General features: G+C 39.5%; 1 protein-coding gene across 1 annotated transcript; it reads left to right on the top strand.

Moving 5' to 3' along the window:
• The first annotated feature begins 643 nt into the window (after positions 1-643).
• On the top strand, positions 644-15,763 carry LOC124220483 (uncharacterized). The gene is made up of 2 exons (XM_046629434.2): positions 644-1,474; positions 9,658-15,763. The coding sequence occupies exon 2, from the start codon at positions 9,678-9,680 to the stop codon at positions 11,040-11,042; it is 1,365 nt and encodes a 454-aa protein (XP_046485390.1). The 5' UTR covers positions 644-1,474; positions 9,658-9,677; the 3' UTR covers positions 11,043-15,763.
• The last annotated feature ends 151 nt before the right edge of the window (positions 15,764-15,914 follow it).

Here is a 15,914-nt window from a genome sequence, read left to right on the forward strand (position 1 = left end):
ACGGCCCGATTTCCGAAAGAAGATTAATACACGTACACACGAGTAAGAATGTTCGGTAATATCCACACGAAGATGGAAAGTTCTAACCCCGTCCTCCGAGAATCATCTAGAAGCTAGCTCTCAGACCGAAAACCTAGACCTAAATAACCTACCCCAATCGATCAGACCCTTCGCTTGTCAGACGCTGAAGCTGCGCGGGCGGGGTATCGAGGGACGCTAAGAAACGCAGTAAACACAAATGGGTGTAGGATTATGTGACTGACTCTAGAACGCGGGGAGACAGCGACCGGATAGCGAGAACGAGATAGAAAATGAGAGAAAGGTTGATCCTGAACATAAACTTCCCCCGTACGGTGCGTCGACGAGACGCGACGCGGTGCTTCGCGCGACGTCGGCTTCTCGGCTCTCGTCTCCCTCTCCAGGCATCGTCGCGAGAAGAGTAAGGCCCCCTCCTCCCACCCACACACACACACACACACACACACACACACACACACACCTCCGGAGGGCGACACGGCGTACAGGAGGAACGACGACGGTGAGCCAGCCGCGTCGCCCTCACCCTCGTCCTCCTCTTTCTCCCTCCCCCCCCGCCTCTACTACTCGACGCCTAAACGAAAGAGCCGGGAGGTGGCGGGCGACATTGGCAGCAGCAGCAGCAGCGGCAGACCGAACTCGCGACTGAGTCTCGTACCTACTTCGAGGCGGCTTGGCGGAGTCAGTTCTGATCGCGGTATCGAGCCGTTCGCACGTGTTATTTGAGGTCGTGGATGCGTGACGTTGAAAACCGTTTACTCAAAGCACAATTCGTTATCGCTTGAAACAGGAATTTAGTCAAATACGACGGCGCTACTTGTTTAATATTTTTCTACGAAAGTGACAGAGTCAATGTTCGTTACGTCGTCGTTACTACGCGTACGGTTTTAATCGAATATTTTAAAATTTATTTTTTACCTTGTAAACATACGTAAACACTGCGTAATAGTTGGAAGTTGGAAGTTACACCGTTTTCAACTTTTCGGCGAACTCACACTTGTCGTATATCACTGTGATTGGCACTGACAGTTATACTCGGGGAGGAAGACAATTGGCACATTGGAACGTTTTAACCACCTTAGCCAAGTTTTAATATTGAGTTTTATCAACCGTCAGTCTTCGCGAGACGCTACGAGGGATATGAACACACGTGGTCTTCAGTGTCCGTCCATATCAACGATCTGCGCGCACTTTACAACAGTTTACAAACAATACGGCAATAGGTACTGAAATATTGGAAAGCAATTGTGTGTGAAAGTGTTATTTTTATTATATTTAACTACGTTTTTAACACATCCGATTTATATCCGCTGTGTGGATTGACTTGAAAACGTTTTAATACAAGTGAACAACATAGCGAGTTGTCATTCTTTTTTATTGGACTTAAAAACAACAACCATAACCAGAAGGACAACGACAAAAAAACCTTTCAAAATTGGTAAGTACACGTATTTTGCTCAGTTCAAAATTTTCGTCTCCTCCTCCTCTTCTTCTTCTTTTTTCTTGTGACGTCTAACTGTGACAACATGGTGTTATCTCTGAGATTTTTTTACCGTCACGTACGACATTTGTATTGTCATAAACACAAAGCAACAAAGGTAAAGAGATGTGAAACAAGAAGAAAGCGAGGAAGAAAGAAAGGCACGCGTCTGCAGGCCACCGAAAAAACTAAAAGATTATGCAATTGGTACATGGGCAAAAATAAACCCGATTTAATCATATGCAAATAGCGATGTATTGAGTAACGTTATGAGCAGCGCGCCTCGTTTACACCGACAGTGACATTGAAATAATAATTAATTACAATTTCGTAAGTCCCACTCTACCTGTAACTTACAATGCATTCATACTCACCCGCCGCATTTAATTTTGTCACACTTATCTTGTTATGACACAATGCTGGATTTAAAATTCTTCATTAAATCTTGAGTCAGACAGTTGAAATAATGTTTACTCATCGGATCTACAAGAAAAACATATCGCAATGTTTCCAAGTTATTTCGTCAGGTACAACCCGCAAGAAGCAAAATAAAATAAAAATTATTCCAAACTTGTAAATAAAAATATATAAACGCGTGGAGAAAGATCTGTCACTATTACTTCATGCGGTGTCATCTATCTCTTCCTCGTCGATATACATAACATTGTTACGTAGTGACGTTATGAGTGCATATTGCAGTGTTTGGCCATTCTTGGAGTCTCGATGATTGTTGCCTTTGTGCTGAAGCTACAAATTGATATTGACAGACGCATACTGCACGTATACCGATGCGATGAGTAAGCGCGTGTTGAGGAGGTATGTTTTATTAACGGCGCAACATATCGGTAATACAATTGATTGCGGTATATCGGCTGTTAGGAATAGGTTCGTTAATCCCTTGCGCGATTTAGCACAAAAAAAAGCTCTGCGATCAATATTGTTTTATGCATATGGACCGTGATGTGTCGATGATTGACGTGTTTATCACAGTAAGATAACAACACCCACGGGGTCTGGGGTGTGCATCGAAAAGCAGCAACACTTTGTTAATTGAAAAAGAAAAAAAAATTATCTCAACAATTTATACGCATAACTAATAATAATCGGGCGTTGACCTGAATTTTCACAACGATCGGCAATATTATTTCCATATTTATATTTATATCGCACTTATGCAACAAATCGCGACATCGTATTATATTGTTACTTACATATATAGGTTCAGAAATCTGTAACTTTGCAACATAGATTCCACCTGTTTCAACTGAACCTGAAGAATTTGACAAACACTTATCCACACTGTCACCATACGCACCTTGACACTATCGATGTATGCACGCGACGCTTATTTGCTACAAGTGGATCACACGTTGTTATTTCATTCCGCCTTGAGCGATGATAAGAAATGTTTTGCGGAGAGAGAATTGCGAGAAAAAAAGACACAAAAAAAATGGAGCAACACAAAATAACTTATCGTCAGATAGGTACATCGAATGTCGCAGTAGTTAATAATAGTTGAAATAGCACAAACAACAGTAATAATAATGATAATAACAATAATCAACGTTGACCTAGTTTCGTCGGTCCTCGCAAATATTTTTGCAGCTTTTACATCTGCGCTGTCGCTACCTGCCTGCGTGCCTACTGCTGTAACACTACCAACACTACCACTACATACTTACGCATTACGTATTGTTCCGTCATATTTATTGTCGCCCGGTTATAGATTACATGGTAATCTGATATCTGTATTATCAATTTGACTGCTAAAAGTAGCACGTGTCTATCGTAGTGCGCGTATATTTTAGAACCTAGAAAAAAACCCGCGATTATTGCGTATCTATCTGATTACCTGCAGCTCATTGCGAGGGTGTAGAAAGAATGAATAAATATCACGTATAAAGTATTGATAAACAGAGGGTGCGTGTACGCTGATATTATCTAACTCGGTATCGTTAACAAAGAGTAATCACCAGTTACACCGAAAAGAAAACTGTAACAAGTAGTAAAAAGTAATACAGTGATAATGGGAAAAAACAAGAAAAAAAAACTCGAACAATGCAAGAGAAAATAAGTGGCAAGAGGTAGGAAGAGGAGAGCCTCCTTCTCGTTCAGGGTCGAAACTCTGCCTACTTGACGCTCTCCTCTGGTCCGGTATTATAGGCGTTACATGTATACGCTGTGTGCACGACACATACAGCTACATAAGAGAGGACGCAAAGTAGGCCACGGCCTAATTTACTCTTCGTGCTACGAACATCGCAATCACGCGCGCACGTGGTGTATCATGTTTGACGACTATCCACTACTACTATACTTATATATACTACCGCTTAAAACACTAATCTCTTTACATACGCGTAAGTTTAACGCTTTACTTACGCGACGTGCGTATGCAGTCGTGACGTGATAATTTCATACTACGGCATTGCGATAACTTGATGCGATAACTACATACACAGAAGAATTTTAACGCTCTTAGAAATGTTCCGCGTTCTCCGCATCGCGTTCTATACCTGCCGCATTATTTGACGAGCACGGACCCACAGACGACTTACAAAGATGGACTGCGCGCGATCCTGTGCAACGAGCTGAAGCCGTAACTGGAAAGAGAGAACAACAGCCGCAGTCGGATCTCTCACTCTGATCGGTAACTTGACGGGGGAAACACACAGACTCGTAAAAGTATACCTCCCCGCCCGGCGGCTGCTCCCGACTTTTTCGATCGTGCAACAGAGAGATCCGGCTCCAGCTGTTGCTCTCTCTTTCTAATTACAGCTTCAGCTCGGTGCACAGAACGCGCAGTCTATCTCTATAAGTCTATGCATGGATCCAATAATTTATTGCGTACGGTTCTCACTTTAGCTTTAACATCACTTGACTAAGATAGAGTATTATGAGCGAACGAAGAAAAAATACGTGGAAACGAGAACTCTTGTATAGATAGACGACAGATTATCGACACGGGATAGTGATAATAGTAGTGATGTAATGATGTCAAAAAGTACTATAGGCGTGGGTATATTATCGTGCAAATGATATGCGCGCGCTGGTCGGCGGGTAACGGTGCTTTGTGACACACATACGGAGGCTCGCTATCATTTCCGTCCATCTAACTTTCCAAGTATTTCTCTACATTCGAGAGTTGCATAGGGTACACGATGGATTGATAAATCGATCGATACATCGATGGGTCGGTGCGGTCAGGAACATTGTTCAACGCGTTATTTGTACCTACAAGCCATCGAACACTTTTGCGTCGATTCCCTATACCCTGATGTCTTTTCTTTTTTTTTGTTATTCTCGTAACCGTGATGCACGACTCTTTGGCTCATACTCGTTTATATCTATTTATGTATGTCAATCGTTTTAATACAAAAGCTGATAACATTTGCGGAGCACGTGTCCCTCGTCTAATCGATTTCCTGTTTGCTCAATCTCGGTGTATGAGAGCGAATCATGCTCGTTCGTCCAATACGCAATAAATACGTAATGAATTGACCACTGATTTATAGGTCTGTTTTACAAAACTTGTGCAATCCTGCAAAACAACTTCTCTAAAAATACGTGCACTTACAATTAGTTGATGTTTTACTTTTTCTTTCTTTCTTTTTTTTTTCTTGTCCTTTTATTGTTGACTCTTTGTGCATAGGTCGTGGCGAGTTTCTTCATCCATTCATTCATTTATGCGCGGTTTATATTAATGCGAAGATGTGATTGTTCCATCCATCTGTAACCCGGATGCCACCCATCCATTTAATTATCAAATCAACTGTGTACACCCAACGGGATTGATAATTCTGTTACTGACGGCTGCTAAAATCCCTTATGTACATGTTTAACGCGGTAAAACCAGCCGCCGTGTTAGTTACTACGTTGTAGTTTGACGTACTTATTCGCAACTGATATACTTACCACTTATATTTCGTACACAAGATTCCCGTTTTTTTTTTTGAAACAACAAAGTAGGTATATGTATATTAAAATTTCGTAGTGCCTAGATGTATCAGCTTGAAAACAAAGTTCGTTTAGCTTACTACATGTTTTATTACCGATCTGAATCGAACTCGCATTTTGTTTTGGACAGAAAACAAGGTAACCGGAAAGTTAAGACACTAATGAATATTACTATACATACTTACACCTACCGATGTTTGTATCGCGTGTATTCGTATGGTGAGGTTTATCTACAGTGTTTGATAATCAAAGCTTGCGGCGTCTATACGTACTATGATTACGCGACAGATTGAGAAGAGAAAGAAAAGAAGATAGCGGGGATAGTTTGAACTGCTATCAATACGCATTTTATATAAATATATATCTATACAAAATCATGATTATAGGTCGAGATAATATGGATCATATGTATTATCTTACACAATTTTAAGCAATCTTGTGCTGTTATACCGTTACATTGTATCACTGCGTAGTTTCGATGACACGTGTATACATGTATAATAGGTAATAATAATAATCGTTGCGCAATATTACCAGGGTAACACGTGCCGGCGCAACACGGAGATGATCGCTTCACCCCCTTCCTTTCGTCCCACCATTACCAACGGCTATGCTTAGTACATACATACCTACTAATAGTATACTCGTCACCGGGATTAATCGGGCATAGCTCAGCTGCTGCGACGGGACTAGATAAAGAGAGCGAAATGGTGAAGGAGGAGGAGGAGTAGGGAAAATTTAAACGAATAAAATACACACTTCACATCGATAATGCCCCTGCAACCAGGCCACTTAATATTATATCGCAGTATGTTGAATAACATAACCGCTTATCTCATACTACGGCGACGATTCACGTTCCGTTTTATCCCAAACTTTCATAAACCACTACTCGGGCATAGATTTATAATTCATGTGTTTCGTGCAGTAGATATTGGTCAACAACGTCGTCGGTACTATGTTGTCTTTTTCTCTCATTTCTTTTTTATCGTTTATTTTTCAAACGTGTTCTTATCGTGACATCACGCGGAGGAAATACCCATTATGCTGTTGCAGTACATACACGAATAAGAAAAAATGATGAGAATAAGATTGAATCGAAATAATCATTTCACGCAAAACAAATCACCATCGATGATATAATTTGTTGAAACACGCAAACACACGCTTACAAATAGTAGATCGAGCGGTAGCTGTGACAATGAGGAACAGAATTAACAGTTACTCTGTGTAAGTTACGTAGCTGTACTTATCTTGCGTAATAAATTAGGTAAATTTTTTTTTTCCGTTATACCTGAATAGATGCCTACACGTTATACGCGCTGTAGTAAGATAGGCTTCTGGCAAGCGAGGCGGCGGGGCAAGGAGATGGAATGCGACGCGACGCGACGCGTTTCGTTGCGTGAACAGTGAACCTAGGCATAGCCGGAGATTATACGGTCCAACACGTGACAGTTACTCGGATAGATAGTTCTGATATATTATAAGACTCTGGTGGCACGAATTACGTAATTCCTGGAGGAAAACTACCATCTTGTTTTTCGATCCGAAATATCGATAGTTTTTTCCTGCATAAACCTCTCGATGTTTCTTCTGAGTATTTTTCAACCTTGCACGATTTTCGAAGTAAAGAAAAAAAATATGCCTAGTGTTTATTTTGCTGCAAAATTTGAGGAAGAGAAAACAACAAGGGGAAAAATTATGAATCATAGAATTGAATTAAAATTTAATCACGTCGCGTGACTTTATTAGGATTTCCTTGTGCCAATGTATTCACATACGTATATGTGTATAAAAGAGGAATTTACACGCAGCAGGATAGTCAGAAGCCTCCGCTGATAACTGCACAATTATCTATAGCTATTAACCTCTGACTAATATCACAATATTTCATCATGCAGGGACTGCGTAACGCCAAACAGCTCGGCTGTACCGTACGCAAGCATATTATTGCATGACCATCGCTAATGTATTCGCAGAATTGTGTATGCAGCATGTTTCTATTTGGAGCGCGTTCGGACCGACTTTCCTCGTCCTTTTGGTAATTCTGGGACCCTCGAACACTGAGGGAATGACGTGTAGCGTTTAGATTCGTCGGATGGAAATTTAATATAATAAGCGGAACGTAGTTGGCCGTTCCAACAACATAACGCGTGCATGAGCCCGAACACGGATCCAATGATTTATTCCACGAATGATTCACCCGGTCTTACATGTGTGTGTGCTATACATACATATTTATATGTATGCGTACATTATACATACACAGGCATTCCCAAGCGGGGAATTCTCAATTGCTTAATAAAATTCCGGGAATATTTGACAACCGGAAATAATAGCGAATCGACTACCTAGGTCATCGACGCGCTGCCACGGCACGCCGAGCAGAGACGCCTGTCGAGAAACGAGCAAACTTGTACCTAAAACGCGGTTGTAACGACTGCGAGCACGTGGCCGTAGAACGGGGCACAACCTTGCAGCAGGTTGCGTAATCCGACAAAGCCGCAAGATAAAAGCCATCCTTTTCTCCCTCTCTCTCCGTTTCTAGTCCAGGTTAAGCTTGGTTACCGGCTACAAATGGATCTTATGTGGTTAAAGTTATAGACGGTGCACTGGGGCTTACGATTAGATTTGCAGACAGACACCGATCGGCCGAGTGACGCGATAGCCACCGTGATAAGCGTTACGGTTGGAGCGGGCAGATTTTGAATTTCAATTTTCGAACGCGTCGAACGGCGGTTTGTCATTCAACGAGCACCAAGTATCGAGGACCGTTCGGAATATACATTAAATACGCCTCGCTGTTAATAGGTTTGGCTAGTAACAATTTTTTGGCTTTCTTATATATATATATATATATGTTTTTTTACTCCTGGCGTCATTATCATTGGTTGTACAGTTGGCAGGGTGACAATTATTTATCTATTGCTACTTCGTAGCCAAGTAGAAGACTAAAACTGTTGCATCGCGTCATTCAGAATTCGAGGCACCCGATTCATTTTGTTAACACGTTCAGACGACACCGAACACGTACTTACAGGCTGATCAGGACTCTGCTGCGATTTCGTCTATTGCGCAATAAATAGTTGCGTGTGCACACAATGTACAATCAGGGTGATCACGAGTATCTAAGTATATATACACAACTTACGAAACTTGAGCATGATTTGCTTTTTTCAATTCGAAACCGAAATCTGGACACTTGAAATTTATGTCCGACGTATTTACTGTACGTCTAATAACACGGACGTTTTTATGATTTTCAGAAATGTTGTTGAATAATGGCTTTTCATGTGATTTCCAGGGGTTGTCTAATTCGTCATAACTAAATATATATACCTTTACACATATTCATACGCCGGATCGCGTCGTCGCGAGGACAGTTTTTCAATTGAAAATTGTCATGATCACACATTACACTTGTTATACAGGTGGTACGTATAAGTCAATGAGTTGACAAGGTGACAACGAAACGATCATGCCGCAATTCTCCGCGAGTCTGAGTCGCTGGTTAGCGGAGGTTATTTTCTCTAGGTCGAATACAATGTTAGTTCCTTGTTCCTGGCTGCAGCATAAGTTAACCATTGTGTACTTGGCTTCAATATATTGAATACATAGGTTTATACATATACTGATAGATCAGCTATCATTGGTATATGTATAAACGCAACATTGACGACAATCCTTGGAATGTACAAGTATGTATTTAATACTCACCTCGGATAATTCCGTTTTGTAATCATCGCGCAAGTTTGTTTTTTTTTCTGTTTTTTTTTTATAGGATGCTTCAGTCACGTACAGTAGCGTCGATAAGTATATATACGTGCGTTCATCAAAAAGAAGAAAAAGGAAAAAAATAAAATAACTAATTAAATATTGACTGCATTTTCACGTCCAAGGATCACGGTTTGCCTGAACGTTATCGCGTCCCAGGTTATCTAGTACTTATCATTCTCTTTCGCTCTCTTCTTTTTTCTCGTTTTATGTGTTCGTTCCTTGAGAACGAGAACAGCCTTGAAAATAAAAGAAACACCTGTTCAAGACAGCCTTATATTATACCGTCACAAATTGTATACCGTGCGTATAATATTGTTATTAGCAACGAAGTGTGAAACATTGATTGAATTGAAATTTAATTTGTTTAATGTCGAGTCAAACTGTATATTACGTAATTTCTGTTACAGATGTTATAAGAAGACAAATTATGGTAGCAGAATTTGTCGCCCGTCAAAATGGATCGCCCATCAACGGTGAAACCGCTTGCCTGAATTTAAATATGCCGGGAGGACACAGTATGGCTCACGCAGGTCACGGAGGACCTCACACGGGGGGACATCACGGCCCTATGCCGCCCCTGAATCACCCGGCCCATCCCGGTCACCAGAGTCATCACGGGGCGCAAAGCACGTCGCAGCACTCTCACAGCGACACCGAGAGCCAAAGTCATCCGGATACATACGGGCCGAACTTCGACCTCAGGAAGGAGCTCTTCTCCCAGAGGAAACAACGGGAGTTCATACCCGACAATAAGAAAGACGACAGCTACTGGGACAGGCGTCGGAGGAACAACGAGGCCGCCAAGAGGTCGCGGGAGAAACGCCGTTTCAATGACATGGTGCTGGAACAGCGGGTGATGGAGCTTAGCAAAGAGAACCACATTCTGAAGGCCCAGCTTGAAGCGATACGCGACAAGTACGGTATATGCGGCGAGTCGGAGATAAGCGCCGAGCACGTGCTCGCTGCTTTACCAACCGAACCGCCGCTCGTCAAACGACCCAAACTCCCGCCGACCGCCGCTATCTTATACGCCCGGTCTCCGAGCCCTGTTCCCACATCGGTAATCCACCAACCCGTCAGCGGCGCGAGGTCTCCCAGGTCACCTGCTCAGCTATACGTCCCGGAAACGACGGCCTACCCCGAGACCGACAGTTTCCAGTACACCTACAGCCATCCGGCGATGCATTTCGACACGACGAGCGCTCTCAACTTGTCAAGGGGTCGCAGGACCCAGTCACCCTTCGAGGTCTCATCGGGCAGCGGCGACGAGGGCGGACCCCAGGTTACCGCCGCTCAGACAACTGTTAATAACAGCCTGCCACACAAGCTCAGACACAAGTCGAGGATCGGCGACAAGGACGCCGCTAGCGCTCTCCTCGCCTTGCAGGGTATAAAGCAGGAACCCGGCCCACGAGCCTCGCCGCCCTGGGACAACGAGGGATCCAGCGACGAGAGAGACTCCGGGATATCCCTCGGGGCCGAGTGGCCCGGTCCTGGAAATCTTGCCCCCGTTCCCGAGACCGAGCACGAAGTCAAGTCGAGGCTCGATCGTTTAGCGTCAGAGGTCGCCTCGTTACAGTTGATACTCCGTCTGAGCAAGTCTGGAGATCCCCAACAGCAGCAACTGCAACAGCAACTGCAACAGCAACCCCAACAACAACAACAACAACAGCAGCCGCAGCAGCAGCAACAGCAGCAGCAACAACAACAACAACAACAGCAGCAGCAGCAACAACAGCAGCAGCAGCACCAACAGCAGGCAGCGCAGGTTCCTATCACTGCGGCACAGTGAAATATTACGGTGCACGTATTTCCAATGTTGGAAATATCACGCGTGATGATTCTGTATGGATATATACCGATTACCCGATGAACGGACAGACATCAATGTATATTTACAAACGACGTATTACCGCCCGGTTCCGTTTTTACCCACGACTCTTTCGTACGAGTCGAAAATGATTGTAAAAGCCGGATTTACACGGGGTAATGGATTAATCACATCCCGTCTCCTTCTGTCCCTTCGGACCTCAATTTATTACGGTACCGCTCCCCATATCTCTTCAAATCGTGCCCCGTATCCAAGTTTTTCAAATTCTGTAACTTCTGCGAGAATATCGTTATATCGAAAAAATATATATATACATATAACTAAGATTTTTCATATATACTTTGATAAAATACGAATTTACGATTTCAAGCCTTCTATTATTGAATTTTATTCGATCTATTGATACATCTGTACGGTCCTATGCATTGCACATCAGTCATTGTAATCACGCTTGCAAACGATTTCTTTATTGCTTTGACCGTATTTATCTTGGAAACAACGAAATTCTCAAACTTGAACTTGTAGCAGACTAGCAGACTTGGCGATGACTGAGAGAATATTCAGGTAGTGGATAACGAAAAAAGTTACCAAGAAAAGAAACAAACAAGCATACTGCAAGTATCAACAGTATTCCATGTGATTGAGTATATTGAATAATAACTTTCGAAGCGTTTCTTTTCTCGCGTACTTGCATCGATATCGACAAAAATTTGAGATGGATACGAATAACTAGTGGAGCGGAAAGTCTACGGATGGTTTCTAAAGTTTCGCCCTGGCGTTGAGGATTTGAGGGTGGACGTTTTATAGCTGTTGAAGAACAACAATATGCAGATATATGTGTGTATACTGTATACATATATATATATATATATATACGATCTGTGTTACGTTATGGAGAGACCGCTAGACCAATTTGCGTAAACAAATAATGATGATAACAATCACAATATGAATTTTAATGACGATTCTGATAATAATATGATAATGTTAATAATAATGATATAATATTTTTCGCCACCATTGTGTACACCTGATGTTATTACTACACTAAACCACCACGACTGCTACTGCTACTGCTACTGCTACTATACTATTACTATTCTACTACTATTACTACTATTACTACTAATATTATTATCGGTATAATTATAAAGCATCGCTAGCTACTTTCAATCCGTGAAATCCTATCTCTCTGAATGCAGTATAGGTGTAATCGGATTTATACTACGCGTATCGATGCAACCATCGCCACCACGATATTTCTAAAACAATGATTGCTATTTATTAATCAAATATCATCATATTCTTACCGACTATATATATTTATATTATTCGTGATGCAATGAAAGTCGAGGGAATTCGCAATTTTACAAATATCACCACTGTATACAACGCAACGTTTGTTGACAGTACTCACTCATTTCGTTTCGCTTTTTGTCACTATATATTTTATACTTCTGTCCGTAGTTTTCTATCCTCGACTCCTTCGCCGCCTAATTTTCAATTTCCTTCTGGTTTCTGAATTGTTTTGAAACCGATTGAGACTTGCGGAATCGAAGATCTTCTTCAGTACCCAATTATCCAGTATTGTTAATATTATTGTTACTATTACTGTTATCACTTTTGTTGTTATTTTTATTATCTTTATTATTATTATCATTTCTAGAGAAGAAACACTTGTTCTTGCCTTCACTTGCGGTATTTAGGAAGGAATTAAAAAAAAATAATCCTTATTTGGATAATTGCTGGCGCCATGGTGTGTAATGTTTCACTTGAAACAGTTTAATATTTACGAAGATCTTCGATTTCGATAATCCAACTAAATTCTGTACGTTACCACATCGTAGCATGAATTGCTTTTCATGAGGCGTTGAAAATCGCATAACTGTATGACGTTATTAAAATAATATATACAATTGCTTTCGGATTTAACAATAACAATGTCTGTCGATCGATCAAAATGGACGAGAAAAAAAAAACGTTCGATATGTTCATCAATGTAAATGACCATCGACGATTCTGTCTCTATTTACATCACTTTTACGAAATTATACAGATTCATATAAATATATAAGTATGTGTATATAATGAATATATCCATAAATATGTCTACGTACAATACACAAACATTATATATTTAAGTCATATATTTTTCGAATGCGAATATCAATGTATTTTTGGATATCACGTATATAATAAGAGATGAGTAAAAGAAAGGAATTGGTAACAAAAAATTGGACATCGTTTATATTTACATGGATGTGCGAAAAGGAGATAGAGGAGGGGCACCGAAATGTGGCTATAATCTATCATCCGAATCTAGGCCGCAAACGAGACATAACAAACTTGAGTGAAACAAGGAAAAATAAAAGTTAAACGTACATAAACAGAATCATTTGAAACTATTCTAAACTATTACATATAAACTAGGAGAGATTTGAGAGACATGAAGTATATTTGAAATTAGTACGGATATAATTACATGGGTCGAGCATTGCTTCGTCGCGTTATAAAGTTTCATTCGATTCCATTATGCGTTTCTAAGGGAATGTGTAAATAAATTAACAATCGTTCGCCGTATTTTTAGAAAAAAATGAAAAAATAAAAAATAATCACAAAAATGTGGTGCAAAAAGTAACTTTGACGCGGAAGAATATCTGGCCCATGAAATCGTACGTTATACAATAGGGTATACACAGTGTAACTATATAAAAGTTTATCTATTACCAGTAATAAGAGTAATATTAATAATAGTGATAACAATAATAACAACAACGCTATAGCATTATTACCGTTGTATGCATGCATATGTTTGTACATTTATATATACATATGTATTGTTATATTATATTATATTGTATGTTAAGAAAAACACTAATATTGTAGACGTAACCAGAAATTATTTATTATATTAACTGTATGTGTAAAATTGTATACTATTTAAAGAAAAACTTACACGCAATACACAAATACACACACTCAAACAAACGACCATACTGTCTATAATTTTATATAAATATTATAATATTGTAAGAAATCATTAAACAGCAAGAGAATGATCATAATAACAGTTAAAATTGCACCCCATTTAGTAACAATACTCAACTAAGATTTCTCGTATTGTGTTATATAAAATAATGTGAGTGTGAAATTTGAAGTGCAATTGTTTCTACACGTAATTGCGAGAATATATTTTGTGTCGAGGATGTTTTTGTTGTTGTTTTTTTCTTGGCAAGAGGGGAGAGGCGGGGCGTTTGAACTTGTACGTAGCTATATCATTAGGATCGTAGATAAGAATATGACAGACACATGAAATTCTAGCCGCAGCCAGAGCCACAGCTAACGTGATATAAAAATAATCAATTTTTACTATAATGAAGATAATTCTGATGGTGATAATTTATGAAAATAACAATTGATTGATCCTCTGTAAGCCCAATGCAAGACTGTTTATAAATATTGGTGTTGAAAAGATGAAAATATTATGCATATATCGTACGCAGGTATACAGGACTGAAGTTTTCCTATTCTATCTGTCATTGTTTTTATATCGTTTGCTACTTTTATTATATAAATATATTATACATACAAAATATAGTGTAGTTCAGTATGCATACATATTATACATACATATATAGTATAAATATAAATAATATTTATATGACTTGTGAGGTAAGGAGAATTATTATATGAGAAAGTAAAAAACTAAAAAAAAACTTTAAAAAAATTTTTAAATAAATAACACCGTGGAAAAAATATTGATAGAAGTGCTATGTCGACTAGATATAAAAGTGATATATGTATACTTTGTGCATTATAATAATACAACGATCATGGTAAAGTTTTGAAATTTTTTCGTATGTTTATTATATTATGTTTATATGCAACAAATATGCAACGTACCGTAATATTTGATCTTGATATGCCTTAAGTGTGTGATTTGTTATATACAAATTACGTCTCGGTGAAACCCTATCGAACGCGATTTATCAATTATTATACACATTAGATTCTAATTATTTATTGGTTAAACGTTATCATTCACTGTTTTTTTTTTTTTTTTTTGGTTTTTTTTCTATTTCTTTTCTATTGTTCGTGAAAAACGACGAGTGTATATAGATATATTTATGTATAATCTTGATCAAATATGCAGCACAGGTTCGAGAAAAACAAAAATATAATTCTGAGGGTGGCAAGTTAATAGGAAAGAAATATAGAAAAAGGAAAGAAGAAAACTGCTCTGTGTGTTGTAAGTTCGGTAACCCCAAAGTGAGAAAAAACAATTTCAAAACATGCCGCGATGTATTTCATCACCCGTGTAGCATATACATATAGACATGTAGATAGATACATATCTACATTTTTATGCAAATTTGATGAAATTTTTCTAACTAGTATTTTTTAACTAGAGCAGAATATTTGAAAGTTAGTGGCAGATATTTACTCAGGAAAGGTGCGCAACATGATCGATAGCTTTTTATTGCGAAGAAGCGACAAATATTGCCTGAGTACGTACTGTATAATTATATATAATATCTAATAAGTATGTATAATATAAAAACATATCTAAGGAGCATATGTATATATGAACACGTCAACACATGTATACACTACACACACCATACATTGGATTAGGGCGTCGACTGGTGAATAAATGTGCCTAGTAATAGGAATATGTTTAAGAGAGGTTTTACTCATTTTTGCCAAAAACATTCGTGTCCTTGTCGACCTTTTTTTATCGTGCAACTGGAGTAAACCAAAGTGGGGAACATTTGAGCGGTCGAAGTCTCACCATACCCTTCTTTTTTTCCCCGGTTTTTCGTTTACTACTTC

This window comes from Neodiprion pinetum, chromosome 5, assembly GCF_021155775.2.
Source record: "Neodiprion pinetum isolate iyNeoPine1 chromosome 5, iyNeoPine1.2, whole genome shotgun sequence".
Lineage (NCBI taxonomy): Eukaryota > Metazoa > Arthropoda > Insecta > Hymenoptera > Diprionidae > Neodiprion > Neodiprion pinetum.